The 22,738-nt window shown below is 43.3% G+C and overlaps 1 protein-coding gene across 5 annotated transcripts in view; it reads left to right on the top strand.

Moving 5' to 3' along the window:
* The window catches only part of Tet (Ten-Eleven Translocation (TET) family protein), a 270,293-nt gene that overhangs the window by 191,539 nt on the left and 56,016 nt on the right, over positions 1-22,738 (top strand). For all 5 annotated transcript variants that reach the window (XM_075879612.1, XM_037413663.2, XM_037413662.2 and 2 more), the window contains one exon: positions 12,428-14,117. In XM_075879612.1, coding sequence (XP_075735727.1) covers positions 12,428-14,117 — 1,690 coding nt within the window. The remainder of the gene's footprint in view (positions 1-12,427; positions 14,118-22,738) is intronic.

The raw sequence follows: 22,738 nt of genomic DNA on the forward strand, positions 1-22,738 counted from the left end.
CAGCACTGTCCATAAATTCACAGATGCATTAGGAATCAATGTCATTTGATGCTCTTTACGAGTAAATTGTACGGTTTTGGTATACTTAAAGTGTGTTTTAGAAATAAGCACAATTTCGTAAAATAAAATACATTAACTAGACCACTGCGCGCCACTCACAGCATACCATCTATCAACTTTCCTTGGCACTGTAACTGCAAGTTGGAATAAAGCCTATAAGGCAAAAGGAAGTAGGACCAGGAAAGAAATATGCTCACTGGAAACGCTCACTTGCCACTGAAACCTTATTGCATGCGTTAGCAAACATATCTAAGAAAATTGGGGTGCATTGCGCATGCCACAAAGATGTAAAAAAGACTAACTACTGAGGTGCATGTTTTCAGTTGATTAATTAAGTTAAGTTAGCGATAGGGAAGGTCAAATGACTTAAACAAGGTGCGGTGTTCCTTATGATAGGTCTCCGAGATTGCTCGCGTGGTCTGGCTAGGGTGACTGTACAAGATTACCAGGCCTTCAAAGATGAAACTGTATTTGCATGTCTGAAAATGCGAGGTTCGATGAGATGGCTTCATTCAATGGATTTCGACGCTCTCCGAGGCGCGTGGTGATACATCAACCATTCGTAACGATGTAGATATGGGAACACAAGAGAAATTTGGTTGGGAACCGTGCATGGCAATTGAAAGAACAATTGGCATGGCTCTCATAGTACTTCTGTCTGCCCACTGCAGACCCCTGCGACCTTTTGCGCTCTACGGAAGAAATGTTCCTAAGCATATTGGGAAAACATAATTTTCAACTCGTATCAGTTCCCAACTTTCTTTCAAACTGTGCTGAATGTATGCATTGAATAACTGCAATATTCCCTAGTTTGTTTGCGGGTGAAGTTCATCGAATTAATTTTTGTTTGCAGTTCAGATGAGCTGTTCACAAACCGGTGCAATATGAAATAGGCAGGACAAACCCCACCTTCTTGCAGCTGGAAATTGATGCTCATGTAATGTAGCCAAGTTTTTTGTTTCTTTCTTTGCTGAGTGTAAGTACAACATCATTATTCCTCATTGAACACTATTTGAATGCGCCGGCTCGAAATTCAGTAGTGGTGTCACTTAGTGCGAAATAAACTGCCAGCAAACATGCTCCACAGAGGCACTTAAGCATCTTATAAGAAACCGCAAATTATCAGAGCGACGTATCTCTCAGATTAATTTTAGTTCTATCTCTTCATCTTTAAAACATGTTTAGAATGTGTTCACTTTCCCTTTTTTCAGTGCATGAGTTGTCCATAAAAATTTAAAAAATTATATAGCTGTAATACTTTCTACAGTCTTGTGTTAACGGCCCAATCAAACCGCGATGGTATTCAATGCCATACCACTTTATGAGCAGTTCATCATTCAATAACTATGAATTCAATGTTCCAGCTCACATTCCTCACAATAGCATGTTTTGACCAATTGTATCGGTACAAAACAACACGAATGCCGCTCATCTTTTACGTTGGATGTACACCCGTCCAATGAAGCTGCACTGACTGCATTATTCTTTCATATTTCACGCGAAGATATACATGAAGGTGCGTTCGGACCCTATTCAACTAGCGGCGGCATGTTCTTTTCCTTTAGTGCTCGCACGGTGCCAACGAGCAGCGGGCGGAGGAAGAACTGGTTCTCTTGGCGTATCAACTTTTCCAATAGTGCTCCGCGCAACCGTGGGGCATTGTGGGATTGCTTGAAAAAATCTATTGCATCTGAAATTTGCTTTCTTATTTTGCAGCAAATCAGTTTTAAAATTTTATTTTTATTAGAGGTAAAGACAAAAAAGTGTTCATTTGAGCATCGCCAGAGTTATTTATTAATATATAAGAATTCCACTCCTCCTTTCTTCCATATAAAAAGTATGTGCTCCTTTGCATCCATAGTGTAACTGCAACTGGGTCAGTCCTGGCAGCACAGGTCGCTCAGGCAGTTTCGCTTATGGAGAGTAATAGTTATGCAAAAAGTAACTACGTCATGCGGCGCAAAAGGAAAGGACTGCACAGTTGCCACTGAAAGGTAACTCTACGGCATGAGAGAAGATATCTTTGTGTACCCATCCCTCCCATTTTGTGAGTCTTAAACAAATACTGCTGTCATCGATGGGTCTCGCCAGAGCTTTTTCAGGAAATAAAACCATTGGTTAAGTCTACCTTCGGTCGTCACTTTGAGTTTGGATGTGCTGTACTGGATTACTCATGTTCTCGGCAACTACACCGGGTGGGTCAAGTGTGGAGGGCGATTTCATCTGTCAGCATGGCAACTTTCACTCTTTAACATATTTGAAGGTGTGGTTCACTGATACGGAGCATCTCAATAAATAGCAAGCCTTTAACGCTTGTGTGAGGTCGAAGAAAAGACTTCAAATAATGCCTTGCACAGTTTGAAGCGCTACTGGCGCTTTTAGCTAAGCACAAAGCCTGCTGCGATAGTTTTGCTACTACAATCAGCCAGACTTCCCACGGTGTACACTGATTTGAAACCAATAGTTCTGGTGTTATATGCCATCTGTCGTATAAGGCATCACAGTGTGAAAGGAAAGTAATTTAAGAGCAAGTTGATGGCCTGCTATTAGTGTTATACAACCCCCTTCCAGTTCCTGGGCTTATCTGATCGGTTTAGTGAAGAAAAACGACAACTGTTTCTACATCGATTCATCATCATCATCAGCCTATGTCGACTGCAGGACAAATGCCTCTTCCTTGTTGGCCAGTTAACTCATCCCTGTGCTTTCTGCTGCTATTTTATATCCGCAAACTTCTTAATCTCACTTGCCCACTTTACTCTCTGTCTCCCCCTAACCCGCTTGCCTTCTCTGGGAATCCAGTTAGTTACTCTTAATGACGAGCAGTTATCCTGTCTATGCGCTACATGCCCATGTCCATTTCCTTTTTTTTGATTTCAACTATGATATCTTTAACCCCCGTTTGTCCCCTAATCCACTCAGCTCTCTTCTTGTCTCTTAAGGTTACACCTACCATTTTTCTTTCCATTGCTCGCTGCGTCGTCCTCAATTTAAGCTGAACCCTCTTTGTAAGTCTCCAGGTTTCTGCTCCGTAGCTAAGTACCGGCAAGATACAGCTGTTATATACCTTCCTCTTGAGGGATAGTGGCAATCTACCTGTCATGATTTGAGACTGCTTGCCAAATGTGCTCCACCCCCTTCTTATTCTTCTAGTTACTTCAACCTCGTGGTTGGGCTCCGCGGTTATTACCTGTCCTAAGTAGACATAGTCTTTTACAACTTCAAGTGCGCTACTACCTATTTCGAAGAGTTGTTCTTTTCAGAAGTTGCTGCGCACATTACATTTGTTTCTGCAGAATAATTTTAAGACCTACCTTTCTGCTCTCCTTGTCCAACTCCATAATCATGAGTTGCCATTCGTTCCCCGAGTTACTCAGCAATGCAATGTCATCAGTGAAGTGCAGATTATTAAGGTACTCTTCATTAACTTTTATCCCTAACTCTTTCCATTCTAAGCCTCTGAAATCCTCCTGTAAGCACGCGGTAAATAGCATTGGGGAGACCGTATTCCCCTGCCTTACACCCTTCTTGATTGGTATTCTGTTGCTTTCTTTATGTAGCACTATGGTTGATCCCCTGTAGATTTCTTCTAGGATGTTTATATATGCATCGTTGACGCCCTTATTCCGCAGTGTCTGCATGACTGCTGATATTTCTACTGAATCAAACCCTTTCTCGTAATCTATAAAGGCTATTTATAGTGGTTGGCTGTATTCTGAGCATTTTTTTATTACCCGATTGATAGTATGAATGTGGTCGATTGTTGAGTAGCCTGTTTGAAAACCTGCTTGTTTTCTTGGTTGATTGAATTCTAATGTTGCCTTAATTCTGTTAGCAATTACCTTTGTAAATAGCTTGTATACGACAAAGAACAAGCTGATCGGCCTGTAATTCTTCAAGTCCTTGTCATCTCCGTTCTCATGTATTAAGATGATGTTAGCATTTTTCCAAGATGGTGGTACTCTTCCCGTAAGGATACACCTCGTAAATAGGCTGGCTAGTTTTTCTAGCAAAATCTGTCCTCCATCTTTCAGTAGATCTTATGTTACCTGATCCTCACCAGCAGCTTTGCTTCTGAATTTTTCTAACATTACTGGTCTTTATCATTATGCCGATTCCCGAGCACTTCTTCTATCATTACATCGATTACCGAGCGCTAAATAAGATCATATGCAAGGATGCAAGGATCCTATGCCTCAAAGTGATGGCACTTTGGACGCTCTTCAAGGGGCGAAATATTTTTACAGCCATGACCTGCAATTTGGCTGTCGGAGAATCCATATGAATGAAGCTGACAAAAGAAAAAAAGACATCTTTGCCATGCCAGGTGGGCTTTATGAATTTTATGTAATGCCATTTGGCCTGTGCAATACTAGCCACATCTGAGTACATGATTGCTACTATTCTTCATGACCTGAAATTTAAGACTGGCTTCTGTTATTTGGGTGATATCATTTTTCACCTTTTTCCAACATCAAAAATTAGATGAGGTACTTCAGTGTCTTCCCAACACTGCCTTTTAGATTAAAAAAAAAGTGGGGAGAGGGAGAGAAGGAAAAAAAAGAAAAACACACACACACACATATGCCAGGCTTGCATGCAACCAACGCCCAGCACAGTTGCAGCAAAAGTCTTTTTTAAAACCTCCTTGGATAACTACTACGAGCACACTTGCAAGGTACCCACTACACCATAAATCATAATTTTTGTGTAGTAGCGAGGCATCCACAATGCCATTCTTTGTCATTCTTCGGAAAAGTGTGGTACATGCTACATGCTTGCAATAAATTGTGTGCATTTTAACGCGACAGCATTCAGAGGCTATTTCCCAGATATTCTAGCATTGGTGTCAGTGTTGGCGTGAGCATCATTGGTTGTGAGCAAAAAATCATATTGTGCGTGACCAAAAAATCGAGAAAGGTGCAAATAAAATAATTAAAATTCATGGGTATGAGTGAGCATCGAACCCAGGCTGTTTGCGTAGCAAGTAGGTGTGCTATTGCAAAATACAACATGTAATATTGTAGTAATATTGTGTGGTACGAGTGTACATGGCCATCAGGCATCACAACATGTGATTATCATAACAATCTCGTTTAAAGTCGACCACCTATTACAAAAGCCACAGACTTAACTGCGTGTATTCTCTAAAGCCCACGTAGTGGGTGCATAGCAAGTTCGAAAAGATTTCACTCGCATAATTGCTCATGGTTTGAAATGTGGTACCCATTATACACCATTCAGCCATATGCGAAAGCTTCACTGACAATAGCCACTTTCAACTTTATCAATTACATTGTAGGGATCCACGATTCTCAAGGAACTTTTCAAGGAACATCATACTATGAAAAGTATACACTCAGTGGTTGAAGTACGCATAGGGACAGGATATCGCTATCGCGTTCAACTCTTAAAAGCGAAGCTTAAGGGTCCCTAAATTTTTTGTTAATGCTGTGGCTGACGACGATAAAAAATTACGCCTGAGCCTCATTGCGAGGCTCAGGCGTAATTCGCTTGGTTGAAGTATTCGACCACCCACTCATTATGCAATTCGCATTGTGTGGCAGCTGGTTGTTCCTTGGGTGTTCTAAAATGCTTCATCATACATATTGATGTCTTTCCTTATCCTACATGAAGCGAGTACCAGGCAGAGGGCCTGGGTTTGAGTCCCATTCTAACCTCAGAATTTTTATAAAGTTTTTTCTCATTTTGCGTGATGGTAGTTACAGACAACAGCGGTGGGCAACTCCAGTGACAAAAACAACCTTTGTTGTGATCTCGTAACAGCTTTCATTGTATAAAGTGCACCTTCACCAGCAGAAGTATCAGTCCTTGAACCCGCAGTTTCAAAAGATGGCGTCCAGCCTGACCTGATAGTTTGCAACTGTATAACAGTTTCCTCGACCATCCAACCAAAAGACGTGCAACTTTCCTGGTTTGGCGTCCTACTTTCGTTGCTTTACACACAACTTTGCTACCATAGCGGCTCGCCTATATAAGCTATTAGTCATGAGTGGTTTTTTCGCATAGTCCAGCAATTTAGTTAGCAGTTAAAGTATCATAAAAAGCACCTGACTTGACCAGTTTATTAGAGGATGCAAGTGCTCAAGGAATCTGGCACGTCTAGGGTGCCAGATACTGCGCTTGCAAGAATACAACTTGGCCATCACATACTAGTCTGTGAAATATCATCATGATAGTCATGATGGTGATGTACTGTCCCAATGCCCACTTTTACTCCCTCTTGACAATGCATCCTCCACATATCCTCGGAGTGGCTCTGTTGTCCTGCCTGCCTCACACCCGCTTGTTGATCACCTTAACAAATTCAGTTGCAAATTCAATTTTATTTGTACTCTGATTTCTGTTCATTTCAGCAAGCAGACTCGTACATTCAAGCTTTCATTGAGTTCTTCGTGGCATCTTTAAACTACTCAACAGTTGCTTGGGACGCCAGCTTTGACAACTTGACCTACAACATTGAGGGCTTCATCACTATGTTTATCATCCAAATCTACGGGTAACAACTGCTGTCTTTGTCTTCACGTTTTAGAAGTATTTCACAATAACATTGCTGCCAGCCACCTAGGCTTTCACAAGATTTACAACCACATCAAGACCCGCTGCTTCTGGCCTAAGTTATCCACTACGATTGCCAAATATATGGGCTCGTGCACGTCATGTCGGCACCATAAGGGTCTGTACACCCACTGTCCGCACAGCCGCACCGCACATGCTGGGACACTCTTCCACCCTCCGCTTGCGTGCGGCACGTGTCTTGGCATCTGCGGATAGCGCTTGTACAGGCCCCAAAGCGATCCTTATTCCCACCTGCCAGTTTCTTTCAGTCTCTCCGGTCCGACTGCACCTTTTGAATTTGTAGGAATTGACTTGTATTTCACTTGTATGCTTTCTTGCTGTTGATGCCTGTTAAATGGTCTATTGCCATTTTTATTGCAATAGACTGTTTATCAAGGCTCGTTGAGACTGCGCCTCTTAATTCTGGTATCGCTACAAAAATGGCCCGACTTCTTCGTGCAGTCCATCGTCTTGGGCCACAGACCTCTTCGCATTCCTTTGAATGACTGTGGCAAAGCCTTCATGTCCAAGGTCCTGACGGAAGTCCCGTTGGCGAGTAATGTGAACCATAAAACGACTTCTACATGCCTTCTACAAACCCTTGGGCAACAGACCTTGCTGCATTTCTATCAGTTTGTAATTGTGCATTTGTTGAATTTTTAGTCATGTCAGAACATGGCCTTAGGACTTTATTGCTTGGTGTTGCAGCTGCAGCAGCTGAGTAAGCATTGAGAAATTGAAGCTTTTTAAATGCGAAGCATTTCTTAGCGAACTTCGGCAACTTTGGCTGTATCTGTCTGTCTATCGATCAATCCATCCACCCACCCCATCCATCTATGACTTTTAGCTCTTCTGGCCATTTCTATAATGGGATCTATACCGAAAATGGTATGGTATATAACTTCATGACGAACATAAGTGACTAGTCACAACATTAAAATCATATGTATGTTGTGAGTCATAATTTACATGTCATCGTCATGCTGCTGTTGTGCTGATTTCGTTCACATGGCATATTGCAAAACTGGTATGGCATGACATGACTGCAATGTCAACGTAAGTGACAGGCCCTAACAGGGAAATCATGACATGCATGTCATGTAAGTCATCACTACACACCACGCTCATGGTGCGCTTGCGATCGTTTCGCTAGCTTTACATATATCAAATCTGGTAGTACGAGCCGTGAATGGATGATGAAAGTGTATGACTGGTACAAACATGATAATAGTGACATGCGTGCCATATAAGAACATGACTATATACTACGCTTATGATGCGCTCACGGCCGTTTTGCTAGCTTCACATATGACAAACTTGTTATTACTTGACGTAAATGGACGACAAAGGTAAATGACACGTTCAAACGGGATAATCATGATACGTGTGTCATGTTAAAAAAGACTATATATTATGTAAACATCACACCGTGAGTGCTCATAGCGCGCTCGTGGAGGTTTCGCTAGTTCAGCATATACCAAATTTGGTATAGACCTCTCCCTGTTTGTAAACAGGTTGACGTCACTGCGGGCACCCTGCCCACCATACCCTTCCTCGGAGTAGAGGCTGGTTGGCAAGAAAGTTCCACTGGCGGCATCTTTCTGCATGGCAGAGCTGCATGTGTCTGCATTCCTTCGACAGAAATTTCTACATTGCTATGCTCTGAAGTCGCAGCTTTTAAAAGAAGGGGTTGCGGAACGGTCACTGCTCATAGTGTGGATATTTGTTCGCCGTAGATAGATAGGCTTTATTTAGCACTGAGTCGCGACTAGCACACAATGGGCTTCTCCCACGTAGATAGCAGCCATAAAGATATGTTATCTTCTTTGAAAGCGAATGTTTTGTCTGGATGTAAACTTACTCAATTTTCATTGCAGCATCTGCAACGCAGGTTTAAACGAGGCACAGCATTGGCGGCAGCATGATTTTGAGCTGCTTTGCCCAAAATCTTGGATGATATTCTCACTTATCGGGCAATATTATGATGGGAGATGAATGAAAAAAAAAAAATGAAACACTTTTGCCATGCGTTACGCTGAGGTTAAGGTATCCCCGTGAAAATTAAAGTGAAATTCTGCCGTGGTGTTTTTCAATAACCCGCTGAAAATTCATGCGATATAAAGCCCGATAACTTCTTATATACATAATATCTTGCTGCATTTGAAACCTACAACGTATTTTCATACCTGCATTGCTCCTTTAGACTTGATACACAAATACCTAATGCCCATTGTCACTTCATAAAGATCGAGCCGTAACAGTATGAAGTATATTAAAAACAAAATCTCCACTGTTTCAATTAAGACGTATCAGGTGTCCCGATAATGTGAGCTATATCTTTACTAGATTTGAGTATTCGCCGTGGTGAAGCGTACACGCTGATTGAACAACGCTTCAACATAGCTCATGCGTAGTGATATCTTTGAACTCGGAGATCATGCACTTTTTTTTTCTGCACGTCGCGCAAACACCGAGTTGTACCCACTCGCAAATGATTTCATCAAATGCATTCTACCTAGATTTAAATGTTAAATCGTGAAGTTCCATCGACAACTGGTTACTGCCACCGGCCTACAGCGAATGCCATTTTTTTTTTCGCAAACAGGACGCACCGTGTTATTCACACTGCGCACACCACGCACAACATTTTTAGTCTGACCATCCGCAAGGGTGAACTACTATTGTCTATGCTTGTCAACGCATGTTACACACCTCAATCAACACTGCACATTTTCAAAGACGATGGCGCTGATTTTTCACAGGCCGCCCCGTGTGTTCACTTATCCGATATAAAGAGAGAGCCAGCTTGGCAAACATTTCATCACGCAGTTTTCCACACACCTGCCCCGCCGCGGTGGTCTAGTGGCTAAGGGTTCTCGGCTGCTGACCCGCAGGTCGCGGGTTCGAATCCCGGCTGCGGCGGCTGCATTTCCAATGGAGGCGGAAATGTTGTAGGCCCGTGTACTCAGATTTGGGGGCACGTTAAAGAACCCCAGGTGGTCGAAATTTCTGGAGCCCTCCACTACGGCGTCTCTCATAATCATCAGTGGTTTTGGGACGTTAAACCCCACATATCAATCAATCAATCAGTTTTCCACACACCTAGTTCTCTAACACATACCAAAGCTAATGTTGCCACTGTAAGATGAAGTTCAAGCTTTCAAAAAAAAAAAAAAAAAAAAAAAAACTTGCCCCAAGCATTCAGCAACTGTGCCGTACTCAACTACCGGCAAAAGTGTTTTGCAAACCACAGCCTTGCACATGCACCGATGACGTCACACTGTGATGTACCCCGGTAGAGGTCTGTTATGTGATGTGAAAGTCAATGACACGTCCAAACATGATAATCATGACATACCTGTCATATAAAACGAACATGCTATGCTCATAATGCGTTTGCAGCCATTTTTAAAGATGATAGTCTTTGTTGCAGACCTTTGACGCAAAAATTTTGGTCTGTCTGTCTGTACATTTGTCTGTTTGTCCACTCTTAACGGCATCGGGTATTTAAAATGGTTGACCCCATCCGCAGCGCCCACCTATGTTGCACAAGGTTGAGCGTTCATGCTTGTGCAATTGTCAATTAAAAAGCAATTATTGTGCACGTCTGGGGCATCATAACACCACATATATATTTTGTATGTGAGCCTCTTAGTAGAAAAGGCATACATAAGTAATTTTAAGGACTGTAGCGCTTATCACGGTGCGCTGACCATGCAACGCTTGCACGGAAAGACGAGTGTTTTCAACGCTTTGGTAAAACGAGACGGTGGTGGCACCTGCCCGTCGCCTTGCGTTCTACACCTTATCACCTCTGAGATGGGCGCACCCATCTCAGAGCCTTGCACTCTGTTTTCTAAATAAAACTGCCAGATGGCGCTTATGTCTCACGTGTGACGTGACTTGATGAGCTCGTTCGCCTCCTCTGCACGCTCGAGGCACTCTAATGCAGTGCCTTCAGAATACCATTCACCGATTTTCTTGCGTAGAACATCAAATAATTGTCTTGTTCACTCTCTCTACACACAAGACTATCGTCTTTCGACGACATTTGCAGATTACATGCAGATACGGGGCCAATTTTTTTACACCAGGTTTCCAGGGTTCATAGGTCCTTGAAACCCTTGAAAACCCTTCAATTTCAAAGTGGCATTTTCAAGGCCTTGAAAAACTTTAAATTTCTTTGAGGTCCTGAAAAGTCCTTGAATTTTGTTAATCAAAGTTCCTTATGCCATAATTTGGTGGATATTTTTGCTTGCCTGGCGACCATGTGCTCTCAAGCCAACAAACCATTCATTTCAATCTGTTTCTCTAGCCAAAGTGCAGTGTTGTAGTACTGTGTACTTTTTTAGTGCACTGTATTTGTAGTAGCGCTTTCCTGGTTACGGCAGCAACGGAGCTAAGCCTGGCATCTTTGGGGAGACTGCGCAAGTGGGCGCGAATATCCACAGTCGCATTGCTTATGGTGGAACTATGCCGAGCAAGTGCAAATTCCAGCTGTCTTGGTCATGCATTGGTGCTTATAAGGAGGACATTGCTCCGAATACGTTAAACTCATTTAGTGGATATTTTTGCTTGCCTGGCGACCATGTGCTCTCAAGCCAACAAACCATTCATTTCAATCTGTTTCTCTAGCCAAAGTGCAGTGTTGTAGTACAGTGTACTTTTTTAGTGCACTGTATTTGTGGTAGCGCTTTCGTGGTTACAGCAGAAACGAAGCTAAGCCTGGCATTTTTGGGGAGACTGTGCAAGTGGGCGCGATTATCCACAGTCGCGTTGCTCATGGTGGAACTGTGCCGGGCAAGTGCAAATTCCAGCTGTCTTGGTCATGCATTGGTGCTTATAAGGGGGACATTGCTCCGAATACGTTAAACTCACATTGTTAAACTGGAAAAAAGATCTTGTGTCATGCACTTATCACAACCTTGAATGAATGAATGAATGAATGAATGGACTTTATTTAAAGTCCTGCAGTTTTACCGGGCGAGGTGAGGGAAGAAGGGATAAACCCCTGTTCTTCCCACTTTCCGTTGATTATGATGGCGGTACCTCAGGTGACCGCTCGAAGTCCTTGAGCAACTTTTTTTTTTTTCTCTTTGGACAAACAACTTACTTTCAGTTTGGCCATTTGCGTGGGCACATGGGGGGCCACCCACAACGACTGCAATGACTATGTAGCTCGCTATGCTCCAATCGGCCAATAATTATGAATTTGGGTGTATTTCAGTATGAGACTTCTGTTGTGTCGTGGTTGAAGTGCCACCTCACTACTAAAACTGAAAAACGAAACTGAACCAAACAGCACAACACAACATCATTTGTAGAAAGAAGAGGGAACACCTTTCAGCTGACTTCAATAAAAATTTCAATTTTATGCTACCTACTACACTATGATATTTGACTTGTGTGTTCTCAGGAGCCTCGACTACCGATTGTCAGCATTTTCTGACCATGCGGAAAAAGTGTTGCCAGGCCCTTTTAATGAAAGATTCCTGCCCTATCTCATTGTACTTTCTTTAATTCAATAGTTTCTTTAATTTAAAACTGTTGTGTGGGGGAAAAATTTCAAAGGTACTTTATGACTGGCACTGTCGAATCACCATTCAGAGGCTGTTATTTTTAGAAATTGCACCAATTTGTTTATTGCCCGTTGTGTTTATTAGTTTTTTTTGTATTTAATAGTAAATAGCCTTAATTTCTGTCCTTGGATAGAGTGACCAGTGTTTTGCAAGTGGTGTGCATGGTGCTGTCCGACCAATGTTTCGTTTTTTTTTTTCTTATATTGCAGATCGGTGGCTTTTCTGGCCACAGCGAGTACCAGCTGCCACCCACAGCCAAGAGTGGGACAGCGGGTGGCCCGAATCAGATGTTTGAGTCTGGTTCTTCATTTGGGACCTTTCCTGCCCAACACCCTCAAGTGGTGGGTGCTTTCAATGGCCATGTTCAACAGCAGCAGCAACAACAACAGCAACAACAGCAACAACAGCAACAACAACAACAGCAGCAGCAGCAGCATGATGGGCGCCTGCCCATGGGCACTGAGGAGGCAGACTTCCCAACACGTCACCAGATGATGAATAATCGCCTCAAGACTCTGATTCAGACTAGGCAGAGCCAGAAGGAGCAAGGCCCTTTCCAGGGCTTAGAAAGTACTCTGGGCCCTGCTGGCAACTTTGTGCACCCGCAGCCAGCACAGCCCGTTTCTGACGAGCCCATGGGTCACCAGCAGTTCAGCCGTCAGGCACCCCCGAATGAGGTCGGCCCCTCACGGAGCTTCCCTCCCTTGGCAAGGAGCAACAGCGGCAGCAGCAACAGTGGCAGCCATTCTAATGGCAATGCTCGGCCACCTTCATCGAGTGAGCTCCCAGCTGAGGCCTGGCACGAGGCGAACCCCTCCGTGGGGCAGGCACGTGGCCGGCCAGAGCTGCCAGAGTTTGCCAAGAATGGGTCGTCATCCCAAGGGAGCAACAACTCCGAAGCAGAGTTCTCCCAGCCTGAGGATCAGAGTCGCGAGAGTGAGTTTGCTGACAGCAGTGCTGAAACAAACAACACAGCCCGAGCCCCAAGTGGGCCAGGTGCTCCTACCAATGGCATGCTGCCATATGGGAATTTCTATGGGGCACCACAAGAGCAGCCAGAATCCAAAGCGGAAGCGTGTGACAACAAGAAAACAACACCCGCTACAAGTGCACCTTCGTCGGAGGCAGACATTCGTGGGGGTGCTCAGTACCACTACACTTCTTCTGCAGCCTCCATCGGCACAACGACGACGGCCAGCACAGTCACTAGCCACCTTAAACAGCCCTGCAATGGACCAGCGCCACCATCACCATTTGCAGAGCGACAGTCACCACGGGCAGCCTTTCAGGGGGCTCCGCCATATGTGACCCACTTAGTGCCGCCCAGCCCTGTGCGTGGAAATGAAAGTGACTCCAGCCATCAGCAGCCGCGCAGTGAGAGTGAGCCAACTACGGATGCAGTGCAGCAGCCTTTTTTATCGAATACGACCACATCTATGAGTACATATACAAGTATTATCAGTACATATAACAGCTTCGCCACTTCGTGCGCTCCTTCCTACCTAGCGGAGCAGTCGCCCCACCACCACCACCAGCAGCTGACTGCGGCGGGGGGGTCCAAGTTTGGTGGTGACGGTGCCCAAGATGGGGCGGCTCGGGCGGGAGGGGTGCCCGACGTAGATGCTGGTCGTATTGCTGCTGTGGGCGAATTCCGAGGACTGGAGTTGGGCCTGGCGCCTCTTGGGGGGCCGCCACCCCCTCATTTTGGGGGATTTGCTGAAGGGCCGCTAGGCTATGCGGGCCCCCCTTTCCCTCTGCCCCCCATGGGCCCACCTGGGGCATCTTTTGCTACCCTTAATCTGCCAGGTGCCGATCCCTGGTGGGAGCGACTTGAGCGACTGCGGAGCAATGCCAAGACAGAGCCCCCCGCCTGCGACTGCCTGTCGCCTGAAGATGCTCGTGAGTACCCTCGAAGCCCCCCATCCACCCTTCCAGCCGTGCTTTGAGGGCTTTCGAGTGTGCAAGGGGCCGTTTGGCTTGCCATGAACTGTCACGGTTGTTGTGTTACTGGCACTGGTGTTAGATCTCACACTGATGGGAACCAACCGGATTGTGACCGAATATTCCAAAAGGACGAGCAGTTTGTTCTCCCCATGTAGATCATCAAACTGCTAATGCTTACTGCAACCTTGCTTTCAGTGCCTGTATTATCAAGTTATGCAAAACCACTTTTGAGTCTTTCATTTCTTGCACTAAGCCTCCATGCCGTTACGAAAAGTTTAAAAACTGTGGCTAACATTGGCAAGCTCAACGGTTCCCTGGCAAGAGTGTATGCTGCTTTCTGCTTTGGTGCCACTGGCAATGTCTATGCAAGAACATACTTGAATTTTCGTGTCTATTGCTAAACTGTTTGTAGTCTTAATTATGAGATAAATGCTGTGGTGTTTTTATAGGGTGTGACAGCAAAGGCAGCCTTGCCTGGGTGCTGCCGGTAGCACCACAGTGGTGTCCTATGCAACATGCTCTCTTGTTTTTTGCAAGTTCTGTGTGTTTCTCCACTGAGCTGTTCTTACTTTTAGGCCAGTCCAGTCTTGCCTACAACTGCACTGCTCAATATGGCCTATGGTAGCATTTAGACTCTCACATAGGTTTAATCAGTAGTGAGGGATGAGGGTCTTTTGTTAATTTAGAAAAAATTTTCAAAGTTTTTACAAATCAATTATTTGCCTCTGTAAGCTATAATGTTATGTTTTGTTCCTGTACTACAATGTCATTTTGTTCTGGTTTTTAAAACGTTGACGTTAGCCTGCAAAACATTTATACAATTAACTTTTCTCCCCTCTAGAGGACATCAATGACCTTAATTCTCACTACCAAAAAAAGTGATTATGGTTTGTAAACTTGGTATTTAAATGGCTATAGAGTAAGAAAGAATCAACTTTTATTGCACATAAAAATTATTGAGCCAGGCCTAATATCTTCTGAATGCTAAATGAGACTGTTTTGGTCAAGAAAGTGAGAATAACTCGATTAACTTCATCCATGCGCTTGTCATAGGGCCCTTCTTAATTGCTTAAAAGGCTTTAAAAAAAAAAAAAAGAGAGAGAGACATCAAATGTACTTTCGCAGATTCATTGACATGAGGATTGTTGGATGACTTGCAAAGTAGGCAATCCCACAAGCCAGTAGCATTTAATAGCATTTAATTATCTATTGTGATTTCAGTTGAATTTGTTTTCTATGTGGCTTAAATGTTTAGCACTTATTTTGTCATTGACTGTGAGTTACGGCTTGAGTACTCTAACATGAAAATGGAATTTCATTCTATCACTTTTTAATTTACAAAGTTTTCTGTTTAAGCATAGTGGTGTTCACTTTGCAAGTCTTCCTGTTTCCAAGTCTTTAAAAAATTGAGACCAAAATGGTGTTCGGGGCCAAGCTAAGAAACAACGAGCAGTCCTCTCTTACATTGTTTTGGTGATGTTTGTCCATGCAAACTTGGGAGCGTACAGCAGGATTGGGCTCAACAGAGGAGCACACATTGCTTTGTTCGCACGTTGAGGTGATTCAGAGAATGCTATTAAGTTTGCCTCTGACAATTTGGCAGAAGCTGTAGGCTCTTTAAGCACATGTCTTAATGTTTGTTTGAAAGTGCTGTTGCCTGGAGCAGGATGGCTGAATGTTTGAACTGTTGTGAATAGGTGAATTGCCTTACTGTTCTGGAGCACTGTCTCAAGCTTTTCATTTTGCTACCAAGTTTCTGAGATGGATTGTACGAAGAAGGATCACATGGGAACTTGTGAGCGGTTGCATCTTTAAAGTTGTCCTCAGTTTACCTCTTCCATGCACTCTGCAAGCACTGGCCTCTTCAAGACTAGGAGTAAATGTTTCCCATAGGTCAGGCTAGGAGTTGCCACTCCAGCAGATTTATTTATAGCATGGCTGTACAGCGAAGAGAATACAAGTGTCTCAACAGCGGTGAATCTTAGAGACTTATGCATACAGGGGCATCCCATGGGATCCCCGGGTAACATTCCCTCCCTTGTACACAGATTGTCACACCACTAGCCTTATGGGGCTAGCTGCTGATTGTCACTGAAGGATTATGATGCAAACTTGTGCCAAATGAAGCGTGCAGCTGAGCAACTACTGCTTTATTTTTGTGGAGTTTTAGCTAATCTATTATAGCAGGTGGCTCTTGTCAAAAAGCTGTCCTTCTGAAGTCCATTTTGTCCTGTCATGTTTACGGTTATCTATGCACACGCACAGAAAGTATGAAAGGCTGTCCAAAAGGCCTAACACGGAAGTGGACTACCCTCTGTGGGTTTCAGTTTACCTACTGAAGCAACTCCCAGCACATTTTGTGTGCAGGATTTGTCGGGCATTAACTTATTGCGCATCGCGTCTACCATCTTTCTGTGATGGGCAGGGTTGGAAAACCTAATAGGCTAGCTGATGTGAGTGTAGGGAAACTTATGTTTGTCTTGGGTGCTTGAGGCAGCTCATGAAAACTGCCCTTACATTCTGTAGTAAATGCTGTCTTTGGCACCACGTAATTGGTGAGGCAGTGAAACCAAAGAACATATCATCTGACGCTCAAATGTTGGGGGGGATTGGTACACATGTGGCCAGAAATCTGTGTGCTCGCCTAGTTTTTTTTTAAAGCTTTCTGTGCTTTTTGTTGTACATTCATGTCATTCATTTTTTGTAGTCTTTGTCATTGTAGTCTTTCACGCATTGTTTATTCGCATCTTTGTTTTTGTTCTACCTCAGCTTTACTTTCCACCCTGATCTTTTGTCCTGACAAGTGGTGTCTGTGTTTACTACAGTGTGCTTTTCCTTTTGGTTTAGCCTTCATTCTTGCAATGTGATTGTTTAAATCTGTGCTGATAGTGTTTTTCTACACTCAGGGACAGATCAGCTAGAGATTATTGCATGCAACTGGAACAAAAAGTGCTGCTGGAAATTTTGAGTGTATTTCTGGTTTTGTGCTGGCTTTTCTTGATTGCACATTTGGAAATGCTATGAAGTATGTGGATTGCTTTTGTGCCCCTTACTTAATTGTACAATTTCCATAGTTATTTTTTTGTGTGCAACCTTTCAAGATGCATAGTTGTTTAAAACGTGTTTGCTTGAATATCGAGTGAACAGATGAGAAAATGTACAACACTTATCAATACTCTTCGCTACCATACACAACTTTTTTTACACTGTGCCATAGATTTTTCTAAATATATAGAAACTCAGGTTTTGAAATGTGTGAGAAATAAATCCCTTTCATTTCAAAATCAAATGCAACAATGTCTGATTTTGCCTTTTTCCCTTGGCAACTCACACCTGTGAGTTACCTACGAGGTCAGCTGTTGACCCGTAAAAGGCTTTTTTTTTTTTTTTACTCCCTCTCTGTTTCTCACTCTATGCAGAGAATAGAAATAATTTTTAATAGCCCATAACTTCTGCCAACATCTTCAGAACCATCTATGATGACAGAACATGCCCTATTCAAAAGAAAACCGTATATAACTGAACTCTTTCTGTTGTATGCTGCTTGATGGGTGCCCAGTTCATGTAGACCCATCTACTGATTTCTTCCAGCTTAAAAATTAAAAAAAAAAAAAAAACTCCAAAACCAGGGTATGCATTAGATGAACGCTTTGATCCCACTGCACATGTGACTGTTTCTTGTAGAAGTGTGGCAGGCTTTGTCTGCAAGGTAATGTTTTATTGGAATCTGAAATTTGAGTACTTTAATCAATGTGATTGAGAGTTCTTGATGCCTTATATATTTGGCGTTAAGAGAGACCTTGTTTGTCTACAGTTCAATAATTACAAAACACATTTCAAAATGAGTGCTCTTTGAGCAACCTGAGTTGTGCAAACATGGTTTTGGTTCTGTGTGGTGATGGGAATTTTTGCAGCAGCCTTAACCCAACCTTTCTTCTCATTTGCTCTCTTAATAGTGAATGTCCTGGCTTCTTATCCTGGCATGCCTGTCCTTTCTCTGGCTGTCCTTTCTATGCATGCCTGCCTTTTCTGCACCTCATTTAGCTGATAGCCCCTTATGTGACCTATCTATATTGGGTGCCCCTACAATTCCTCTGGCTTGAGCTTTGCATGGCCTCGCTAAGTACTAAGTTTCTCTGCATTTCTGTTTTTATACTTTTTTTTACCAAGGGGACAAAAGTAATCCACAACTTCAGAGTTTTACAAATGTACTTTTTAATGTCTGGAGATTCCTCTTTCCACCTTTCATCATTCATCTCTGTTTTTATTCTCTTGTCTCAGTTGTGTAGAGTTTCATTTTGAAAGAGGTTGCAAATGTTTGCATCATCACCAGGATGTGCAGTTCGCTTCTGGGAGCCCTGAAAATGTGCACAAGTCTTTGAGGGAAATTATGCGGGGCCACATGTTTTATTTCATATGTGGTTCTGAGGATTGTGTTAACAATGAAAAAAAAAAGTCTACAACTGACCCAGCAAAGTGCTTTTGCCTCACTGTTGGCTTGTCGCCTTCGGAGCATGTCTCCCCACCATTTCCTGCGATATTGGTGTTATTGCGTTGTCTGCCTGAACAAAATAATCCCTCGAGCCATTGTATATTTGAAAGAGAAAATGCAACATGAAGGAGCTGTTAAACTTTCTGTGGTACTGACTCGGGCTCATGCCAGGAGATAGCTGTCAAGTACCTTTATTTATTCCTGGCATGCACATGACGACGTAGAACACATTGACCTCACAGTTCACGTGCAAATGAGATTTTGCTTGTTTCTGAAACATAGGAATATAGAGACTAAATGAAACACAGACTAAATGTTCAGCAGAAAAACTAATTATCGATAAATTTAAGTAAACTAGGGCTGGCCCTGACTGAAATTTTAAAAATTTGTTTAGATTCAGAGTTTTTAAAATAGTTAGATTTTATCCCGAGTTGAACACAACTCTGGCAACTGAATTCAGAGATTGATTGGGTTTCTTTTTGAATATTGCATATTTTTATTGTAAAGTATTTGATAATCATTCACTGCATAGCTAAAGCATACATTTCTAGTGTTCCTTGTGAAATTGTAATGCATACATTTATCACAATTTGCACTTGAATATGTGGTTAAAGTCTGCTATTTATGCATTACAACAGGGCACTACTTCATTGTCTCTTTTGGATTTCATCAACGTACTGCTTTTTTTTTTTTTTTTTTTTAGCGAGGTATGCTGAAAAATGCTCATCAGCTGTGGTGCTTCCAAATATGGGACACTGAACACAAATTATAACGCGCACCTTTTCCAAAGTGTGTCATGTGGCACTTTTCAGATGGAAGTGATTTTGCTGTAATGTGGCTATCTTGATGCGCAATCATGCTAGAAAATTCTGTTAAATGAAAAAAAAAATAATAGGTCTCACATTGTGTCAGGTGTTCCATAATTTTATTCAAGATTCTCTTTATGTAATTCAGTATTCTCACAATATTTCATGAAAACTCGGAAGGTAGCATAAGAGCATCAGTTGCTCTTGTCATCATATGATGCTGCATTAAAGGGGCCCTGCAGCCCTTGATTTGGTCAGAAAACTAGAAGAAAATGCTGCCAATCAGTAGCCAAGGCTCCTGAGAATATGTGAACCAAAGATTATTGTGCAGCACGGGGCCTGAAATTTACGATATATTCTCAGTCTGCTAGAAATCCCTCTTTCTATCCTTGACAGATGATGCCGTAGTCCAAAATGACCACGTCGTGAACACAGAATTCGTGGTTATTGGCTAATTTGAGCATTGCGAGCGACATAGTTACCGTGTCCACTGCAGGATGCTGCAATGTGCCCACTCTTGTCGTTGCACTGAAAGTAAACCGCATATTTGATGAAGAAAAAAAAAAAAAGCTCAAGGTGATGATGCAAGCTGATCGACATAACTCCTTGCCCTTCTTTTGCTTGCTCCCCCTTTTCCCCTTACCCCCGTGAGGAATAGCAGGTTAGAAACTCTCTCTCATCATTAAACAGCTTTTTTTTTATATTCTCCTGGGTAGCTTTCAGTGCGCCCAGTGTCACGAAAGGAGAGAGGAAGTGCTTAAGGGGCTATGGTGGGGTAAATGGTATATGTCAGTTTTAGCGTAATATCTTATAAACAGCTGCAAGTATTCCCATAAACTTCTGTGTGCTCACAAAAATGCCACTGGGTATCAAGTGACACCCCTTTTTTATGCCTAGGTTGCGTATCCTTCCTATGGCCCACTCCCAAATTTTAAAGGGCGTTCACTTATTCAATGTACCTTTTCACCGCTACTACCGAAAGGAATGAATTGATATTCAGTCGTGTTATTATAGAGACACATAAGTTACATCTGAACTAAAGAAATATTGCATTGTTCATGACGTTTTTGTAAAAAAAATGAAGTTAGTGCAGGCACAAGGCCACAGAGGGTGCATATTATTGTGTGATTTTTTTACAGCTTCACTTTTTATGAAATTGGCAAATATGTTAGTTCAGATTGTTTCTAACTTGTTGTAGTTCACGCATACAAAGTTTAATCGAAATTTATTCAATACTTTTTGAGAAAAGGTACATCCAAGTTGAAAAATTTATTTAAAAAATGCTATTCGAGAAAAACAGTTTTACGTGTGCTTACTGCTTAGCCAGAGGGCGCGCAGTGCACTTCGGCATGGCATTTGGAGCACGACGTCGGCTGCTCGACGTCGGGCTTGCACAAGTTTGTTGCTCATAGTACAGTGAATTTTTATGTCAAAAATGCAAACTTGATTTTTTAAGGATTTACCCTATAATACCCCCTTAAGGCGTGCCACAAATCTCTCTAACTCAACTTGTACTTGATGGATTTTGAAAGTGTTTACAGCAGTTTATTCATGCGGCAAAATTTTTTTTTATAGAAGTCATGGGATGATTACTTGGAAATATGTTGCAGGGCCCCCTTAAGATGTGAAAGTGCCCTCAGAATGTTTAGTTTGGTTCAAAATAAAATAAATTTCAAGGGTCCACATGTACTTTGCATAAACTTAAAGAACTGGTTTCAAGCAAGGAGTTTTGATGTTGCATACATTATCATCACCTTTACTGCCTTTCAGTCGCCCTATGGTTTCTTGCATAAATGCCTTATACATGCACAAATGACATCACATGGATGCAACAAGTTCTCTTACATTTATAGTTGAGTTGCGTGAAGTGGCATAGCAAGCACAGCTCTATGGGATAACAAAGCTACTGAAATAAAAGTGTGGAAATGGTGCGGGGCTGTGTGAAAGCAAAACTTGTAGACCACCTGCACCATTGGTAACATGGCTACCCCACTTGCACACAAGAAAAGCAGGAAAATTGCATTGGCAAAAGGGGTCAGGCAAGGAGATTGTGGTGGTTCTTGGGCCCTCAGACGCAGAAACCCAAGACAAGGACAAGAGAAACATCTATTGACTTCACACACAAAACAATCACATCACTGTGGCTATCTGTACAACACACTGGCTCCGTAATTCAGTCATACAGTCCTTATGTCTATGCGCCCGCGGGTAACCCACGCGTCCTCACTACTCGGAAGTCTAATTCCGTCGGGTGCCACTCACGCTCCCGCTGAAGACGATGGCATCGACGACGCAACCTCGCCACGGGAAGGTTGCCAAGTGCACGGGAGCTCACGAGCAGACCATCAGCTGCTCGTGCTGGACCAGGCGGCCCCACGCTGCGGCCGACGCAACACCGAGGTCGCACCTTCAATTGGCGGTTGTGCCGGACCGGCTCCGACGTGGCACCGTGACCACGATCTCTGTGACTGGTTGTGCCGGACCCGAGTCTGGACAGGATCAGCCGCTTGCCCTGGCCCGCACGCTCGTCCGCCACAGGAACAGCATGTCAGGCCCGGCCTGGAACCGCCACTCGCCTCAGGAACATGCCACGCTCGTCCCGGTTGGGTTGGTGACACCCGCTCGTTGGTTCGGTCCCCTGAGGCCCAACGCCTAGCGCTCTTGCTAGCTGGCCGCGTTCTTCCTCTGCCCGTCGCTGTTCCGAAAACTCACGCGCTCACGTTCGTCTGACCCCGTGCACACTTTCGTCTTCGTCGGTTATTTCCCGCTGTCGGTTTCACTTCCAGTTTCGATTTTAGTTGTGAGAAGCACTCTTACCACACTCCCCCCGAACTTCCAGTACGTTGTACACACGTAACACACAGTTTCCGAATATAACAAAGGTTCCGCACACTTTAAATGTCACAGTTTAGATGTAAAAAAAAACCAATTGCACTATGATGACAAAATTGTGTACAACGGCAATAAGTCACTGCTCGGTAAAAGCCGCACGACTCATATAGTCGGCACCAACGTTGTTCACACCACGAATGTGTTCCACGTGAAAGTCATATTCCATAAGAAGGAGACTCCACCGCAGAACTCGATTATTTAGGTGCCTAGCTGACTGAATATAAGTCAATGGCTGGTGGTCACATTGCAACGTGAACGGCTTGCTATAGAGAAAAATGTGGTATTTGCGAACAGCCCAGACTACGGCAAGGCCTTCTCTTTCAATTGTGGAGTAGGCTGCTTCGCGGGGTAGTAATTTACGGCTCGCGTAGGAAACTGGGTGCAGA

Source organism: Rhipicephalus microplus, chromosome X, assembly GCF_043290135.1.
Source record: "Rhipicephalus microplus isolate Deutch F79 chromosome X, USDA_Rmic, whole genome shotgun sequence".
Taxonomy (NCBI): domain Eukaryota; kingdom Metazoa; phylum Arthropoda; class Arachnida; order Ixodida; family Ixodidae; genus Rhipicephalus; species Rhipicephalus microplus.